The 18,013-nt window shown below is 49.1% G+C and overlaps 1 protein-coding gene across 11 annotated transcripts in view; it reads right to left on the reverse strand.

The window, feature by feature from the left end:
• Positions 1-208: 208 nt before the first annotated feature.
• Positions 209-18,013, reverse strand: part of ttn.1 (titin, tandem duplicate 1) — a 236,951-nt gene continuing 219,146 nt past the window's right edge. For all 11 annotated transcript variants that reach the window (XM_079667095.1, XM_079667103.1, XM_079667097.1 and 8 more), the window contains 15 exons: positions 15,893-16,195; positions 15,273-15,554; positions 14,378-14,971; positions 13,876-14,163; positions 13,142-13,441; positions 12,593-12,895; positions 11,765-12,067; positions 10,880-11,464; positions 10,198-10,500; positions 9,552-9,857; positions 8,858-9,433; positions 8,268-8,573; positions 7,351-7,956; positions 2,080-7,050; positions 209-1,140 (listed from right to left, as the gene is read on the reverse strand). In XM_079667095.1, coding sequence (XP_079523221.1) covers positions 2,081-7,050; positions 7,351-7,956; positions 8,268-8,573; positions 8,858-9,433; positions 9,552-9,857; positions 10,198-10,500; positions 10,880-11,464; positions 11,765-12,067; positions 12,593-12,895; positions 13,142-13,441; positions 13,876-14,163; positions 14,378-14,971; positions 15,273-15,554; positions 15,893-16,195 — 10,025 coding nt within the window. In that variant the 3' untranslated portion in view covers positions 209-1,140; position 2,080. The remainder of the gene's footprint in view (positions 1,141-2,079; positions 7,051-7,350; positions 7,957-8,267; positions 8,574-8,857; positions 9,434-9,551; positions 9,858-10,197; positions 10,501-10,879; positions 11,465-11,764; positions 12,068-12,592; positions 12,896-13,141; positions 13,442-13,875; positions 14,164-14,377; positions 14,972-15,272; positions 15,555-15,892; positions 16,196-18,013) is intronic.

The following is an 18,013-nucleotide window of genomic DNA, read 5'->3' on the forward strand; positions in this document are numbered from 1 at the left end:
TAAAGTGTTTTGCTCTGTGATGTAAGGATTTCTGATAGTGCCAAACATTATGAAAGAAGTCATTGTATAGTAACTCTAACATTATGTATATGATAGTATATATAGTAAATGAAGATTAAGGATAAAAGGGACAGTTGTGGACGTGATAATAAAAGCTCTGAACGTTGAAAGAGAAGCATGAGAGACACAGAGACACAGGAGAAAGGCGTAGTGCTGAATCATGCTTTATTAAATCAGAAATGCATAAACTCAAGGAGGATGAAATAAAGGTCTACAGATCGAAGTTCAGACGTTAGCTTCCTCTGCAGCAGATGGAGACGCTGCGGGATAAAGAGGAGCCCGCTAACCGCTATCAGCTAACACACACACACACACACACACACACAGATCCTCCAGAGTGGCGCTGCTCTGTGCAGCACAACGACAGATAGCCGCAGCCGCCGCGCTGTGCAGAGCAGCGCTCACAATACAAATAATATGAATAATTAATAACCGAGACGGTGAGAGCGCACTCATCGACACGTCGGCGGGGGGCGAGGCCGGTTCACGCTGCGTACATGAGGGTTAGCACACAGCGCTCAGGGCCTCGTCCTCCGTCAGAAACGGAAAGATCCAAAATAATAAGTTTGTCTGAGTTTCGTCGGCAGGGAGCCGCTCTACCTGCCGAGGCCAGCTTTAGACTTCAACTGATCGTTGAGGCACAGAGTTTCGTTTCTCGCTTCTCAGGGTATTCGTTCCTGGGGAAACTTTCTCCTGGTGAAACGTGTTCATCTTTGTTTCAGGTAATATTGTCATAAATAACAATGCATACATTTCCCATAACCGTTCAATTCGGCTATATACATTATGTACATGTCACAGTTCAAAAATCCTACGTCTTAATTGTCCAATATGGCACATTTTATAACAACGTTAGACGTGAGTCTAGTTTGGCATAAATTAATGTCAAGTTTGGTACAAAAATAGTTCATATTTACAAAACAGGAATCCAGATCGTTCTCACGTAAAAATTATCATTGCTAATTCACTAAATCAAAGGTTCTGGAGTAGGGGAGCGGGGAAATAAATTAACTTTTAGGTTTTTACATGGAGCAGACGTGATCAGGGTCTCCGGGCTCAGCGTCCATCAGTCGGGGGCATCTGGAGTTGAAATCAAAAGAAATAAATTACTAATCAGACACAGTAATAACCACTTAATATTATTTATATTTCATATTACCACAAGCGTGTAAAAAAATAGTGTGTAATGTGTATTCATACTGTTAGAAATTAAAATCAATGTTTTATGGCATAACTTAGTTTAAACATACCGTCAGCTTAAATGCTGTTTTATTCTGAAAAACCATAAATTCTCGCACAATCGCTTTTATTCTGAAAATCCTTCATCTCCGGTTAGCATTTAGCATATGGCTAATATCATTGACTTTAACACTACATCTATAGACATCGAGATATACATCGAGATATTATTATTGCTGAATATTAAATGAAGGTACAGTTTATTTTAATAAGTTTTGTTTACAGATGTGAGTTGGTATGACAACATCCGGAACTACCGTAAATGAGAACTGCCGTAAAGTATTTCCAGTATTATTAAAGTAACGAATTACAGCTGTTAAAATGCATTAAATGAAAAGTCATGAAAGAGATAAGGAGGAGAAAAGGCGTGTTTAGTTATGTATTGAATGTACAATATCAAAATCCTCTGTTATGTGCGATATCGGACATTGGTGAAAGGAGGGCGGAAGATTACGCCACAGCCGCCATTGAGGAGGAGGAGCCAAATGAGATATATAGTCAGGTGACGGAGCTTTGTGGAGTCTCTTTCTTCACGGCCGCAACTGCGACAGGAAGCTGCAGCTTCTTCTCTCTCCCTGAACAATATTCTGCTTGTAACATTACGGCGCCATTTTAATTAAAGTACCCATTTGAACCTTTCTCAGAGACTCCATTGTCTTTTACTTTTAAAACTTCTCTCGTGGATGCGAGAATAACGAATAAGCTAATAATACCATGTGTTCAACACTATGTGTTTGTATATTGGATTGAATCTGGGGGGACGGATAGTTTTCCTCTTACCTTACGGAGTAGGGGACTTTGGAGAGACTGGGGACTTCACCCTCTGTGGAGACTTGATTGGCTCCGGGGATTTGACCCTCAGAGGGGATTTGATTGGCTCCGGGGATTTGACCCTCAGAGGGGATTTGATTGGCTCCGGGGACTTGACCCTCAGAGGGGATTTGATTGGCTCTGGGGACTTGACCCTCTGAGGAGACTTGATTGGTTCGGGGGACTTGACTGGTATGGGGGACTTGGCCTCAGGGGAGGTGATTCTGGCCGCCAGTTTCTCCTTGGATTCGGACTTGCGGACGGTCAGAGTGAAATGGGCCTCTTGTTTGCCTCCGGCGTTTTCCACCAGCACGGAGTAGCTGCCATCGTCCGACATCTCCACGGTGGAGATCTCGAAGGAGGAGCTGCGCTGCGTGGAGATGATGTGGTGACGGCAAGAGGATCCGATGGAGGATCCTTGGTGCAGCCAGGTAATTGAAGGCGCCGGTTCGCCGTCCGCATCACACTCAAACCTGGCCAAGTCTCCCTCCTCCACTGTCAGGGACTGAGGTTTGCTCAGGATCTTGGCTGGAGAAGTCGTCTTCTCCGTACGCTTCTCAACAACAACAGTGGTGCTCTTTGTCTCAGTCCTGCTCTCCATCACGGTTGTCTTTGAGGAGGACATGTGATACTCCTCTGTCAGGGTCATCTCTGGGAGATGGGAGGATGGAGGCTCCTCGTCTTTGCGGAGCGAGGAGAAGGCAGCGTATTCCTCTCCGGCCACATCCAACGTGGCGTAGTCCGAAGTCTCTCCCTTGGCGTTGGTGCAGACCACGCGGTACGTGCCGGAGTCTTCAGTCATGCAGTTGTTAATCCTGAGAGTCAGGACCCCGCTGAGGTGGCTCATGTGGTATTTGCCGGTCTGATGAATCTCTTTCCCATTGTGGAACCACTTGACCTCTGGCTCGGGTCTGGCCTGGATGTTCAGGGTGAACCTGGTGTTGGAGCCGTAGGGTACGCGGTGCGACCGCATCCTAATGGTGATCCGGGGGCCGTGGTCAAGACTGAAGGGAGCCTGTGTCACCGTCTCGAAAGTCCTCTCCACCGATTTCCTCTCCGATCTCAGAGCCATCTTTCTCTCCTCATACCTGGAGGCATAGTCGACTTTAGTGAGGGCCGCATCGGACACGGCAGACCTGTCTTGGCTACGTGATGTCCTTATGTGGGGCTCAGGTGTTTCAAGCTTCTTGATCGGTTTGGGCATATATTCGGAGGTGAAGGATGTGAGGTGTTCAGATTCGACGTCCTTAGAGAAGGTCGAGACGGTGACAGTTGTTTCCTTTTTAGAGGTGCGAGTCTTCTCCTCAAACTCCATGCGTTTGAGCGCACTCTTGTAGGTGGATAACCTCTGGCTGGTTGTGTGAGGGCGCAGCAGCTCCTGGTCTTCTCTCTCCTCATGCACCCTCTGTTTCTGTCTTTGAGGTCTGTGGGTGGCTTTGTCGTGTCGCTGGCGGAGGTCAACGTAACTGGGTCCGGCCTCGTATTTAGATGGGATTCTATAGGAGTCGTATCTGCGGGCCTCTTCCGCCTCGTCGTCCTCGCTGTAGGCTTTTCTTGGGGATGATGGACGCAGGGCCGACAGCTCGAAGCGCACCGGGCTGAAACTGGGTGGGGAAGCAGAGTAACCGTACTCCAACTCATCCTCCAGACGAAGCCTCTCCTCCTCAGTCCTCTTCATGGACAGGTACTCTTTCACAGGCAGCAGGAGCTCCTCGTCGGACATGTCACCCAGAGACCTCCTCCTGATGCGGTGGTAGGCTTCCAGCTCAGGGGAAGGAGAGCGCTGCCTTGCAGGCCTCACGGTCTCCAAGTCGTCCTGAGTCATGGCAGAGATGCGCCACTTGGGCTTATAGTGGTCCTTGATCCTGATAGGAATCTCGTAGAACTGGTCCCACCTGGAGAGGCGGATACGCTTCAACCTCTTCTGATGGATTTTGTCCATCGGCTCAGGGAACTCGTACTGATCTCGCAGCTTCTTGTACCACTTCATGTCAGAGAGTGGCTGGAAGTGTTTGATCTCCACGTCCTCCACGAGAGACGCAGGGTTAGTGACGCGAGGAGCAGGAACATCGTATGGCATGCGCAGCCTCTTTTCATCAGCGCGCTTCTTCTTCTCCTCTTTTTCTTTCTGGATCTCCGCCTCGGTCTTCTCCCCCTTCTTTGTGGTCACGGCGGGCTTGAACATGGAGGCTGCCTCCCTGACTGCCTGCACTGCCAAGGGTGGTAGAGGTATGAATACTGTGTCAGACATAATCTGAGACAGCCTCACCTTTTTGTCCATTTCTGCCTTTCCAGCCATTGCTTTCTTCTCCTTGGAACTCATTTCGACTTCCCTCCTCACGTGAGTGGACCGCTCGACCTTGAGTGTTGCCTGGCAGCTGGCGGAGCCGGCAGAGTTGGTAGCAGTGACTCGGTAAACACCGGAGTCGTCAATCAGAGTGCCTCCTACGTGAAGGATGTAGTAATCAAGACCCTCATGGATGACCTCGATGGACGGTCCAAAGGCCAAAGGCATGCCGTCCTTCTCCCACTTCAATTGGGGATGTCCGGATACTCTGATCTCAAAGCGCACATTCTGGCCCTCCCGGCACTCCACGTTGGCGAGCAGGCGTTTGAACATTGGCCTCAAGGTGAGGTCTGCTGGTTTAGGCCGGGGAACAACGGTGATACGAGCCTTGCAGCTGTCATCACCAAAACTGTTGCGTGCCACAACGCTGTACTCGGCTTCGTCCTCATCCTCAAGTTTGTGGATGATCATCTGGTACAGGCCCTTGTCGCTGATAAAGGTGTATTTCTTTTCATCTTGTCCAGGGACCAGTTTCTGTCCAGATTTGTGCCAGACGACACGAGGCTCTGGGTGAACTGTGACGGTGACACTAAGGCGTATGTCCTCACCAATGTAGGCGGTGCGGTTGACCAAAGGAAGAGTGAACTCCGGAGGCTTCTGAAGCATCCTGGCAGTGTCCACTCTGCGCTTCGTCTTCTTTACCACGCGGGCGGTGAAGAAGTCGCGGTAAGATCTGACACCATTGATAAACAGCTCTGCGTAGGCGCTGTCCTCCCCATACTCGTTCACAATCTTGCATCTGTAGGTGCCATCATCTGCCCTTGTGACCTTGTTGATGGTGATGAAAGCCAGGCCGTCCTCAAATTCAATTTCATATTTGTCTCCAGCTTCAAGCTGCCTGACGCCACAGTACCATGTGACTTCAGTAGTGCTGTCGTAGTTTTCAATGTTGCAGCCAAATTTCACATTGCTTCCCTCTTTCGCCACGGCATGGCTGATCTGGCCTCCGACAGGGCCGTGTTCAAACGGAGCGATCTTCACCTTGGAGACAAAGACGCCACGCTGGGTTCTGATGGAGCCGCCGCTGGCTATACGGGCTGCGGAGACAACTGTCTTCCACTCTTTCTTTTCCATTGTCTGGTAGTATCTCTTGTGTCTGCCGGTCTGCATCGCCCTGCTGCTGATCTCCTCTGCAGGCTTGGTCAGCCAAGGATGCACCAGAGCCTCGGCCGCGGACATACGATGTTTACGCTCCTTCGTCATCAGGCGGTCTGTGAAGTCCAACGCCTCCACACTGACCTGCTTGAAGGACTCGTCTTCGTAGGTGTAGGCGGCACTGGAGATGTTGTCAATCATCTGCTGGTTTGTTTCAGCTGTGAATGGATTCAGGCCACTGAGGAGCACGTAGGTGAGGACACCCACCGCCCACATGTCGGTGACGGTGCTGACCATGTCACACTGGTGGATCTCAGGAGCAGCGTACTCTGCAGTGGTGTACTGGACTTTGATGATGTCTCCAGGAGTCATGTGTCTGGACTGGCCCAACTCAATGATCTTCACGTTAGAGCCGGTTCGAGTTGTGTACACGATGTTCTCAGGTCTGATGTCAAAGTGTCCGTAGCTCTCATCATGCAGGAAATCAAGAGCCGAGCAGATCTGCCGGATGTAGTTGACGATCTCGCGCTCATTGAACTCAAACTCGGCTGTGCTGAGGCGCTCAAAGATGTCTGCGCCAGATATGAAGTCATAGATCAACACCAGCTCCTCTGGGCTGTCAAAGGACTCTTGCAGGAGCAGGAAGTTTTCATGTTTGGCCAGATTTAGGGTAGCGATTTCCTTCTTGACGATCGCTTGATCAGCGCCTCTCACCTTGTAGTATTTAGCCATGTAAGTCTTCTCAGTGGTGATGTTCACACAGCGGTGGACAATACCAAACTGACCTCTGCCCAACTCCTCTGCAATGGCGTACTTGGTGTGCATATTCTTGACGTCAGAGTGAATCTTGCCCCTGGGGACGCGACCACTATCGTCCACCTCCCGGTCGTACAGCAGGACTCTGGATTTGTCCTCCTTGGTCATGATTGGTCCGCTGGTCTCAGATGGGGTGCTCTGTCCAAACTTGTTCTCAGCGATGACTCTGAACTGGTAGCTGGTTCCTCCGAAGAGATCGGTCACGGTGTAGTGGGTGTCTCTGGACTGGACGACGCGCTCCCACCTCTCGGCGGTGGTGGGGCACTTCTCAATGATGTAGCTGACGACCCTGCTGCCTCCGTCATTGGCGGGGGCCACCCAGTTCAGCCTAACAGAATCCCTGGAGACGTCAGTGGCTTTGACTCCACGTGGAGGATCGGGAACGTCGGCCACATCCAACTCGACGGTCTGCTGGTCGATTCCAAACCTGTTCTTGGCACAGACAATGTAGAAACCGGCATCCTTCTTCTCCACTCCGTTGGAGAACACCAGCGAGGTGAACGACCTGGTGACGATGACCTGGTAGTGGCCGTTGCTGTCGATGAGATCTTGTCCCTTCTGCCATGTGATGACAGGATCTGGTTTGCCGCTGAAAGGAATCTTGATATTGACCACTTCTCCGCGCAGGGCGGGAATGGCTTCCTTGTCCTTCAGGTTCTTCGGCAGGTTGATCTGGGCAGGAACTAGAAATAAGAAAATGTTTAAATGTCAAGTCTTATTTAAATTCCTGCAAACACAACTTCTTCTAAAATTGTCTCAGCTCTAAATATGTTGTAGATATTTGTACCTAACTCAGTTCATTTTCTGCCCCCGTGTTAATGCCATGTACTGATACACCAAAGCAAATTCCTGGAACTTGTCTATCTTCGGGAATATTTTGGGTTTTTCAATTGACAGAAGAAATGTTTCCCTATTCTGACTTTATAAACCAAATAGAAAACTGGTTTGGAACCAGTGGCCCGGATAAATAAATCTGAACTTACTCTCCACATCCAGAGACACAGTGGCGCAGATGGAGCCTCCCTGGTTGGTGGCCCTGATCTGGTACACGGTGGAGTCTTCATCGTCCGCCTCGGTGATCACCAGCTGGTGGTAGCCTCCCTTGAACTCCTGGATCTTGATCTTCTTTCCGTCAGAGTGGATCTCCTTTCCTCGTCTGAACCACTTGATCACAGGCTTGGGCTGGCCAAGGATCTTGCACACCAAGGTGGCGTTGCTCTTGTACTTGACGCTCATGTTCCTCAGCTCCTCCTTGAAGGCAGGAGCACGGATATCCACAGCGGTGACCGGCACGATGGGCGCCGTCTCCTCGCTGTAGTCGCTCTCACCTCCCAGGTTCTCGCATTTCACGCGGAAGATGCACTCGACGCCCTCGACCAGGCGCTTGGCGGAGAACACAGTCTGCTTGATCTCATCCTTCGTCACCGCGGCCCACTCGCTCCATTCCTTCTTGTCCTTCTTGAACTTCTTCTCCAGGCAGTAGCACTTAATCTTGGAGCCGCCGTCGCTGAGAGGAGGCTTCCAGGAAACCACGCAGGAGTCTTTGGTGATGCCGGAAACAACCGGGGCCAGAGGAGGTGATGGTTTCTCTGCGTGAGGAAAACACAATCAGGAAACCGTGAGTACATGTGGGTGTTCGTAGATAACAATAAGGTGTCAGGAAATTATAAAAGAAGGGGTTGATATTTTTTTCTACAGATTTGTGGCTAAACTCAAATATGATTGAACGCTGAAGAATACATAAAGCTGTATGATGAACATGTTTTACTTTTATGTCAGAGTTAGCGTAGACCGTAGTATCAGCTCTGTATCTTTCAGGAAGTTAGCATTTAAGTACTAGATAAAAACATGGGTTGCTTTTTATCAGACTTTTAACACCAATGAAATAAATAAAACATACCCAGCTGGCTCTTGATGAGGATGGGGGCGCTGAGCTCCAGAGGTTCGCTGTTGCCGTAGCGGTTCTGGGCGTAAACCCTGAAGAAGTACCCGGCGCTGTCGATGAGGTTGGGCACGCGGCAGGAGATGCCGTTAATGGAGGAGGACACCAGTTCCCACTCGGTGCCTTCCTTGTCCTCGCGCTTTTCCACGATGTAGTTTGTGATCATGCAACCGCCATCGTCTGCGGGCGCCTTCCAGCTGATGATGACTGAGTTCTTCAGCAGAGCCTCCAGCTTGATGGGGCCCTGAGGCATCTCAGGTTTGTCTGCAAACACAGGCAGCATATTCAATTATAAACTCAATACTGACAGTCTGAATATGTGAGTTGGGGGAAGGGAGGAGAACCTCCATTTAAATTTTAAGTGACTAACAAATACTAAAAAATGCTTATAGACCAAAGCAAACTGCACTCAACTGGAATCTAATTATAATAATAATAGTACCAATAACGTTTCCCTTTCTTTATCTGCTTATAGTATATTGCTAACAACATTAGCCTCATCTTCTAACATATTAACAGTCCCCCTAACATCTGTTGCTGCTGCATACCGTAGATCTCCACGTTGAAGGCGGTGTCCGCCCGGCCAAAGTGGTTGTGCAGCCGGATTCTGTATTTTCCTCCGTGCTTTCTGCGCTGCACGTTCTTGATCACCAGGTGGGTGTAGAACCCGGTGGTCTCGATGCTGATGTCGTCTGTGTCCTGCAGGGTCATAGCGCCTTGCAGCCACATGATCTTGGGCTCAGGCCGGCCGATGTAGACGCAGTGGATGCGCAGGGTGGACCCCAGGCCGGCGTAGTAGGTTTCCTTCAGCGGGTAGTCGGGGTGGAAGCGTGCAGCGGCCTCCAGCACCAGCGTGCCGGTGGTCTCGGCCTCGCCGGCGTCGTTGACAGCCTTGCAGGTGTAATCGCCCTCATCCTCCTGCTGGTCCGTGCTGATGGACAGCGAGTGGTTGCGGCCGTCAGAGCTCATCTCGAACTTGCGGGACTCGATGACCTCCTTGCCGGTGTGGTACCACTTGATGTCGGGGAGGGGTCTGCCGATGATCTGGCACTTCATAACGCCGGGCTGGCCCAGTTTGGTTGTCACTTCGTCCATTTCCTTTCTCAGGCCCGGTGCAGTTTCAACTGTGCCACAGAACAAGGAACATGTTTATTAGTACCTTAAATAATGGGATTTCAGAATGACTAATAATATAATACTAAATATTATACTGCAAATAATAATAATGATGATTTGGCTCACCGCCGAGCTTGGTCCTGATGCAGGTGGCGGTCCTGCGTGGTCGGCTCATGCCCGTCTCGTTCTCGGCGAACACTCTGAACTCGTACTCGGTTGCCTCTGCGAGGCCATAGGCGGTGAACTCCTTCTCCTTCTCCTTCAGCATCTGCTTGCTGGACTTCGTCCATTTGCTCTCTATGGACTTCCTGTGTTCCACCCAGTAGCCGAGCACCTCCTTTCCTCCGTCACACGCTGGCGCCTTCCAGCGGATGGCGATAGAGTTCTTTGCCACGGTAACCGTGTCGATCTCGCCCGGTTGACTAGGCTTGTCTGGGGAGAGAAATAAAAACAATAAGCTCCTGGTGACAACGGATCATCAATGAATACATAAATGTAACAATTTCCCCTCTGTGGAACTAATACAGTTATTCTGATTCTGATCAGATTCTATTTGGGAGTTTCACAGGCAATGGTTTCCTTAAAACAGCTTTCCAACTTTATTTTGGTCCAAATCAAATGTTTTTTCATCTCTCATGAATCAACTATCTATTTAAGTACTTTCTAAAACATGGGTGACCGGAGCTGTTTAAAAATATTTGTGTATATTCTTCTATTCTTAATGTATGGCTCTGGTTCTGGCTTTTGTTGTGACTTTGGTTCTGGTTCTCACCGAATGGATCCTTGCATGTGACGAGCTCGGACTCGGGCCCGGCCTCGCTCTGTCCGATGGTGTTGGCGGCGACGATGCGGAAGGAGTATTCGGCATCGGGCGTGAGGCCGGACAGTGTGAACATGGTGGAGCTGACGGCGACCATGTGCCGCGTCCACGTCTCCACGGACACCAGTTTGTGCTCAATGAAGTATCCCGTGATGGCAGAGCCACCGTCGTACTTTGGTTTGACCCAGGCCAACGCCACGGAGCTCTTGGTGACGTCCATGATCTCCGGCGCGGTGATGAGAGCCTCGGGGACACCTAGGTAAAAGAAAAACACATTTATTACTGAATCATTGCTCACTGTTCAACACTACAGGTGTTACACATATTCTTCTTCCTGTATCTTTGAATGCACCATTTATACCGAAGCAAATTCCTCATATGTGTAAACCTACTTGGTAATAAAACCGTTTCTGATTCTGCAATGTAACTAACCTATTTCACAATGAAATATGTTAGTTACCCCCCCCACTTCATTACTGACATTGACACAATTACTTTTTATATTACAATTGTTTTGAAGTGTTATGCATAATGCTAATGCTAACGTCTGGTGAGTTTAGGAGAACTCGGCAAACATAAACAGACAAAGTTAGTGAAATAAACAACTGCATGTGGACTTTGAAGGAACACTTACAGATGGGGGTCTTGGGAACCAGAGGCTGCTCGGACTTCAGAGAGGAGCTGACGCCGAAGGAGTTTTCGGCGGTCACCTTGAAGTGGTACTCCACCCCCTCCGACAGGCCCTTCACCAGAAGATGTGTTTCTGTGACTCTGGAGTCCACGGTGTACCATGCGTTCCTCGTCGCCTCACGTCTCTCCACGATGTAGCCCAGGATCTCTGCACCACCATCGTCTTCGGGAGTCTTCCAGGACACCTTGACGGAGTTGGCTTGTATCTCTTCGAACATCAGCGGGCCCTGGGGTGCAGCCGGCCGTCCGATGACCTTCACCTTGATGGTGGCCTTCTTCTTGCCCATGGCGTTCTGCAGCAGCAGCTCGTAGACGCCGGTGTCGCTCCTCTCCGCTCCCTTGATCACCAGCTCGCTGGCGTCCTCTGTGGAGGCGATCATGGCCTTGGCAGAGAAGGCGCCGCTGTCCTTGGACCAGGTGCAGGTCGGGTGAGGCTTACCCTTGACGGGCACGGAGAGGCGGACCACGCCTCCGTGACGAACCACGTACAAGTCTTTGTACTTCAGCTCCAGGTCGTAGTCCGGAGATTCTGCAACAACCAGAGTGTAAACATTACTATTCCTGCAGGACGGGTCATTCTTATAGTTCAAGTTCTTTTAATTGCTGGCCCTCTTCTAAGTTTGACAATGTCCCCTCTGTGGCATGTGTAAAGGAATTCTGATTCTGAAATAAACAAAGTTATATATTTCTGTCTCTGTTGTCTGCATCCTGCACATCCTTTGTTCTAAGTCTGCTTTATTTTTCCTCTGTAGTATTTCTTTTTGTCAGCTTTTTGAGAACTGAACAAAAGACTGTAATAGATGTTAATACTCTTATATAATCCTCTTACCGAGCATCTCCGTCACAATGACGGTTCCCGGCACCTCGGCGGGTTCTCCGGAGCCACCGGCGTTGCAGGCCATCACGCGGAACTTGAACTCCTCGCCCTGAGGCATCTGGGTGAGTGTGTACTCGCAGATGAGGGATGGCGTGGTGTTGCACTTCATCCAGGCCATGCTGCCCGCCTTCTGCATCTCGATCAGGTAGCCGTCCACCCGGGCGTCGCCCTCGTCGTCGGGAGGACTCCAGGCCAGAGACACGGAGGACTTGGTGGTGTCGGTGATCCTCGGGTTCTGGGGACAGCCAGGAGGATCTGTGGGGGGGGGCATGGTGTTAATGAGGATTTCTGCCGCTATCGTTACCTCAGCTTGTATGGTAACTTCAGATCCAGACGTTCTATTACTAAAATCCTCCATCAGTCAAAACGCACCGAGATTTAGTGTATGGAAAAAGGTGGCTTAACCCTGGATTAAAGGTCAGTTAATGACTTCAGTCTCCGATCATTTCTGATCCTCTTCTCCAAAGGTTTTCTTATCCCAAACTACATATTTTTCTTTTACATTTTGTAATTATTTATTGTACATTTTTTTCTTGTATTTGTGAGTTTTTTTTCATAGAAATGTCTCATCTGTTTCATCAAACAGTGTTTTAAAAGATATACATATTTTGTTCGTGCAATAAGCTATCTCAAGGAACGCACTGATTAAATTCCCACATTTCTCTGAAACTGCTCAACTACAGCATAGACCCAACTGTTTCAAGAAATTCTGATGTACCACCGCTGCGATGGCGGCCCTTCGATGTGGACCAGTTTTACAGTACTGGGTCTGTCTCTTACCGATGGGGTCTGTAGCGACGGCGGGTTTGGACAGCAGGCTGGGTTTGCTCTGTCCGCGGGCATTGATTGCGGTGATCCTGTGTTCGTACTCCAGGCCCTCGATCAGATCCGTGGACCGGTACCGGGTCATGGTTACCGGGTTCTTGTTGGCGCGCACCCAGCGCTCCGAACGCACCTCTTTGCGCTCGATGATGTATCCGGAAACCTCGAGGCCGCCGTCTTCCTCGGGCGGGTTCCAGGCCACCGTCATGCCGTCGCGCGAAACGTCGAAGATGGTGGGGCGGCCCGGGGTTCCAGGCACGTCTGGGGAGGAAATCACATGTTATAAAACAAAGTGAACATATAGGTACCACAGAAATACAAATAAAAAGGTAATAGTAATAAAAATGTCATAATTCTAATAAAGGTTAAACGATTAAAATATTAAAAAAACAACGTAAAAAGAAATGTTGCTACTGAAAGTTTTACATAAATAATATAAGATAAAACCCTTTAAGAACTATGAAATAAATAAAACAAAATAAAAGTAGGTAAAGTAGGTTGTCTTACTCTTCAGGCTCCTGCAGGTGACGATCTCTGACTGCAGGAACTCTCCGGTGCCGAAGCGGTTGATAGCGGCGGCGCGGAACACGTACTCGTCTCCTTCGTTGAGGTTATCAAACTTAAATGTAGGTCGGCTGACGGAGTCGCAGACTGGCACCCAGCCGGGCCGGTGGGCGTCACGTTGCTCCACAGCGTAGCCGCTGACGGGGGCACCGCCATCCCTGAGGGGGGAGTCCCAGCTGCAGGAGACTGTGGTTGCGTCCACTTCGTCAAACCTGATTGGGCCCTGGGGCTCATCGGGCTTAGCTGCAGGGGACACGCAGAGATGTTAGGAAACATTCTAATCAATAAGGTCAGCATAAAACATCTGGATTACACACAATAAATATATGCAGGAAAAACACGAAAAACACGAAACAACAGAATAAAAAACGTCTGAAAACATTTGCTAAGAGAAGTTATCAAATCAAGCTGATAAAACGAGTCAGCTTTATATGCTAAAGAAATTCTCAGAAAACACACTTCTTGTTACTGAATTATCGAATTCTTATGGAAACGAGTCATTTCAAACGTAATTATTACGCATCACGGTAAGATAGTTCTTAGAAATGTACCATTATTGCTAACAATGAAACCATGTTAAATGTCCTGACTGTTTTATCGCCCAGCCCTCCCTCTTCACAGTCAGCTGTGTGATGTCAGTCAAACATAAAGAGAGAGTAATATTAAAGTTTCCTTACAGAGCACGACGACCTTCACGACCTCGCTGATGACGCCCACGACGTTCTTCACCTCCAGCGTGTAGTCGCCGCTGTCGTCGATGGTGGTGTCGCTCATGGTGAGTTTGGAGAACTTGCCGGTGCTCTGGATGGTGACGCGCTCCGTTTTCTTCATCTTGTTATCTTTGAAGAACCAGGAGCAGACGGGAGGAGGCCGGCCCACCAGAGGCAGGTCCAGCTCCAGGGTCTTTCCAGACAGGACGTTCACCACCTTCTGAGGAATACTGGAGAAGTCCACCACCGGCAGCACTGGGGAGGAAACACAGCGTCACATTTTTACCTATAGGAATGAATGTGGATCCGATCCGGCACAATTACGGTAGTAACAAACAGGAAGTAAGATAAGATATTTGGGAATGTTTTGTCTTGAAGCAGCATAAAAACACATGGCATTGTACATTACAAATGAAAAGACTAGAAATAATAAGGAGCAGGAAGTAACTAACAGGAAGTGGATTCTTACCTCTCTGTTCCTGCACGGTGATGGCCGTCAGCATCTCTTTGGCCTCGCTGGCTCCTCGGCTGTTGATGGCTTTGATCCTGAACAGGTACTGCTCTTTCTCGTTCAGCTTCTCTATGGTGTGCTCGAAGTCCGTGGTCTTCAGCGTGGCCACCTTCATCCACTTGTCGGTGCCGAACTTGCAGGCCTCGATGACGTATCCCGTCAGCCTGCTGCCGCCGTCGTGCTCTGGCTTCTCCCAGCCCAGCGTCACGGTGCTCTTGGTGACGTCTATCATCTCCAGTTTTTGCGGCGGAAGAGGAACCTCGCAGACCAGCACGATGTCGGGGGTCTCGCAGGGCTCTCCGATGCCGTAGATGTTCTCTGGAAGGACCCTGAAGTAGTACAGCATGCCCTCCATCAGCCCGTCGATCTTGAAGGACGTCTTGCTGCACTTGGAGGTGACGGTCTTGTAGGCTCTCATGGACGCCTCGCGACGCTCGATGATGAAGTTGTTAACGGGAGCGCCGCCGTCCACCGCCGGAGCCTCCCAGGAGATGGTGGCCGACTCTTTGGTCAGCTCCTTGATCTTGATGGGCCCGGTGGGTCCAGGAGTATCTATCAATGCAAATACGTTGGTTCAATGGAGACGCTACAGCAGAATAGGGCAACTTGAATAGATTGTATATAAAACTGTGTGCAATTGATGCTTTATTTCAATGATCTGTGAACAGTACCAGCTACTTCCGTGAGTGCTCTGTTCTGTTATTTGTTTGAACTTATTGTGTTTTTGTGCCTACTTTTTTATTTATTATGTAAGTATATTTGTTCTGCTGTTGTAATACAGTACATTCCCCAAAAATAAAGGGATTCTGATTCTGATCACCATGCTGAATACATAGACCACACGTTCCCTTACCGTAGACTTTGACCAGGATGTTGACTTCCTGTTTGCCGGCAGAGTTTTCTGCCACCAGTGTGTACTTCCCGGCGTCGTAGCGGTGCACCCGATCGATGATGAGCGTGGTGGAGGTGCTGCCGATGTCGATGAAGCCTCGGTTCTGCAGGTCCACCCCTGGTTTGCTCCAGGTGATGGCGGGCACCGGGCGACCTGTGATGCTGACGAACAAGCGGAGTGATCCGCCGGCACGCAGACAGATGGTCTTCTTCAGGTCGTCATGGAGCTCAAAGTCTGGAGTTTCTGTAGGACAATATCAGAACATACATTTATTATATATACTTTTGTCTGACGATATGTCGTCTAATGCAGACCTTTGTTAGTACCCTCAGTTTTTATATCCACCAGTGGGGTATTTACTGACGTATTTTATGTGGTACAACAAAAAGTTAAAATCTCTTCAGCATGTTTTAAGAATTGATAAAGCTGAATCATCTAAGGGTTACGACTCATGCAGTTCTCCAAAGGAACTCCAGTTGACTACGAACTGAGTCTCCTTTAATATGTGTTTATTATCTTCAGTTAAGGTGCGGCCCTATCCTCTATTACATATCAATCTGGCGTTTCCTCTCTCCACGTACCTAGTCTCTCCACGGGCTCGGTCTCGGCACACGGCTCGCTGAAGTCTCCGGTGCCATTGACGTTGATGCCGGCGACCCTGAAGCAGTACTTCTTCCCGGCGGAGAGCCCGGTCACCGTCAGCTCGGCGGATCTCAGCGTCTTCTCGTGGGCCTTCTTCCACTCCTCAGCCCCGGCCTCCTGCATCTCCAGGATGTAGCCCATCACGTCGGCGCCTCCGTCATCAACGGGCCGAGACCAGGCCAGACTGATGCTGTCGGCGTGGGTGTCGGTGATACGGGGGATAGAGGGTTCAGCAGGGGTGCCTGGGAGCAGATTAATGCATGAGTGATGTGTTATCAATTAGTTATGATTTGCAAACAGCAGACACCTTAAAGGTCTCCTATCATCCTCTTCTTCATCAATACATCACAGATATATCCAGAGCCTGTCTCTGATTGGCTGTAACACCAACCAGATCATTGCAGCATTACCCATAATCCCCTCTGTTTCAGCCCTGTTTCCAAAGTGCTGATTCTCTGTCTGTTCCTTTAGATGAAAATAAGGAGCCCCTCCCCACGCCCCTCTGAGAGACATTTGGTTACAAAGAACTCAATGGAGCTCTAGAGGAGGTTCAGGTGATACGGGGGGGGGGGGGTTACCTTGAGTTGCTGATTGGCTAATGGTTACTCAAGACAAAACATCGTTATGACATCATCAAGTGACCAAAATCTGATCAGCTCATTTTCAGACAGGTTTTTATAGAAATGGATCAAAAAGAGAGAGAATCTCAGAGGGGACACATGTTGATGTAGAAGAGACATGAAGAAGAGGGGACACATGTTGATGTAGAAGAGACATGAAGAAGAGGGGACGTATGTTGATGTAGAAGAGACATGGAGAAGAGGGGACACATGTTGATGTAGAAGAGACGTGAAGAAGAGGGGACACATGTTGATGTAGAAGAGACATGAAGAAGAGGGGACGTATGTTGATGTAGAAGAGACAGGAAGAAGAGGGGACACATGTTGATGTAGAAGAGACATGAAGAAGAGGGGACACATGTTGATGTAGAAGAGACATGAAGAAGAGGGGACACATGTTGATGTAGAAGAGACATGGAGAAGAGGGGACACATGTTGATGTAGAAGAGACGTGAAGAAGAGGGGACACATGTTGATGTAGAAGAGACATGAAGAAGAGGGGACACATGTTGATGTAGAAGAGACATGAAGAAGAGGGGACACATGTTGATGTAGAAGAGACATGGAGAAGAGGGGACACATGTTGATGTAGAAGAGACATGGAGAAGAGGGGACACATGTTGATGTAGAAGAGACACGAAGAAGAGGGGACACATGTTGATGTAGAAGAGACATGGAGAAGAGGGGACACATGTGGATGTAGAAGAGACATGGAGAAGGGGGGACACATGGTGATGTAGAAGAGACATGAGGAAGAGGGGACACATGTTGATGTAGAAGAGACTTGAAGAAGAGGGGACACATGTTGATGTAGAAGAGACATGAAGAAGAGGGGACACATGTTGATGTAGAAGAGACATGGAGAAGAGGGGACACATGTGGATGTAGAAGAGACATGGAGAAGGGGGGACACATGGTGATGTAGAAGAGACATGAAGAAGAGGGGACACATGTTGATGTAGAAGAGACATGAAGAAGAGGGGACACATGTTGATGTAGAAGAGATATGGAGAAGAGGGGACACATGTTGATGTAGAGACGTGAAGAAGAGGGGACACATGTTGATGTAGAAGAGACATGAAGAAGAGGGGACACATGTATATGTAGAAGAGACATGAAGAAGAGGGGACACATGTATATGTAGAAGAGACATGAAGAAGAGTGGACACATGTTGATGTAGGAGAGACATGAAGAAGAGGGGACACATGTTGATGAAGAAGAGACATGAAGAAGAGGGGACACATGTATATGTAGAAGAGACATGAAGAAGAGTGGACACATGTTGATGTAGGAGAGACATGAAGAAGAGGGGACACATGTTGATGTAGAAGAGACATGAAGAAGACGGGACACATGCTGATGTAGAAGAGACATGGAGAAGAGGGGACACATGTTGATGTAGAAGAGACATGAGGAAGAGGGGACACATGTTGATGTAG

Source organism: Notothenia rossii (genome assembly GCF_949606895.1).
Source record: "Notothenia rossii genome assembly, chromosome: 2".
NCBI lineage: Eukaryota > Metazoa > Chordata > Actinopteri > Perciformes > Nototheniidae > Notothenia > Notothenia rossii.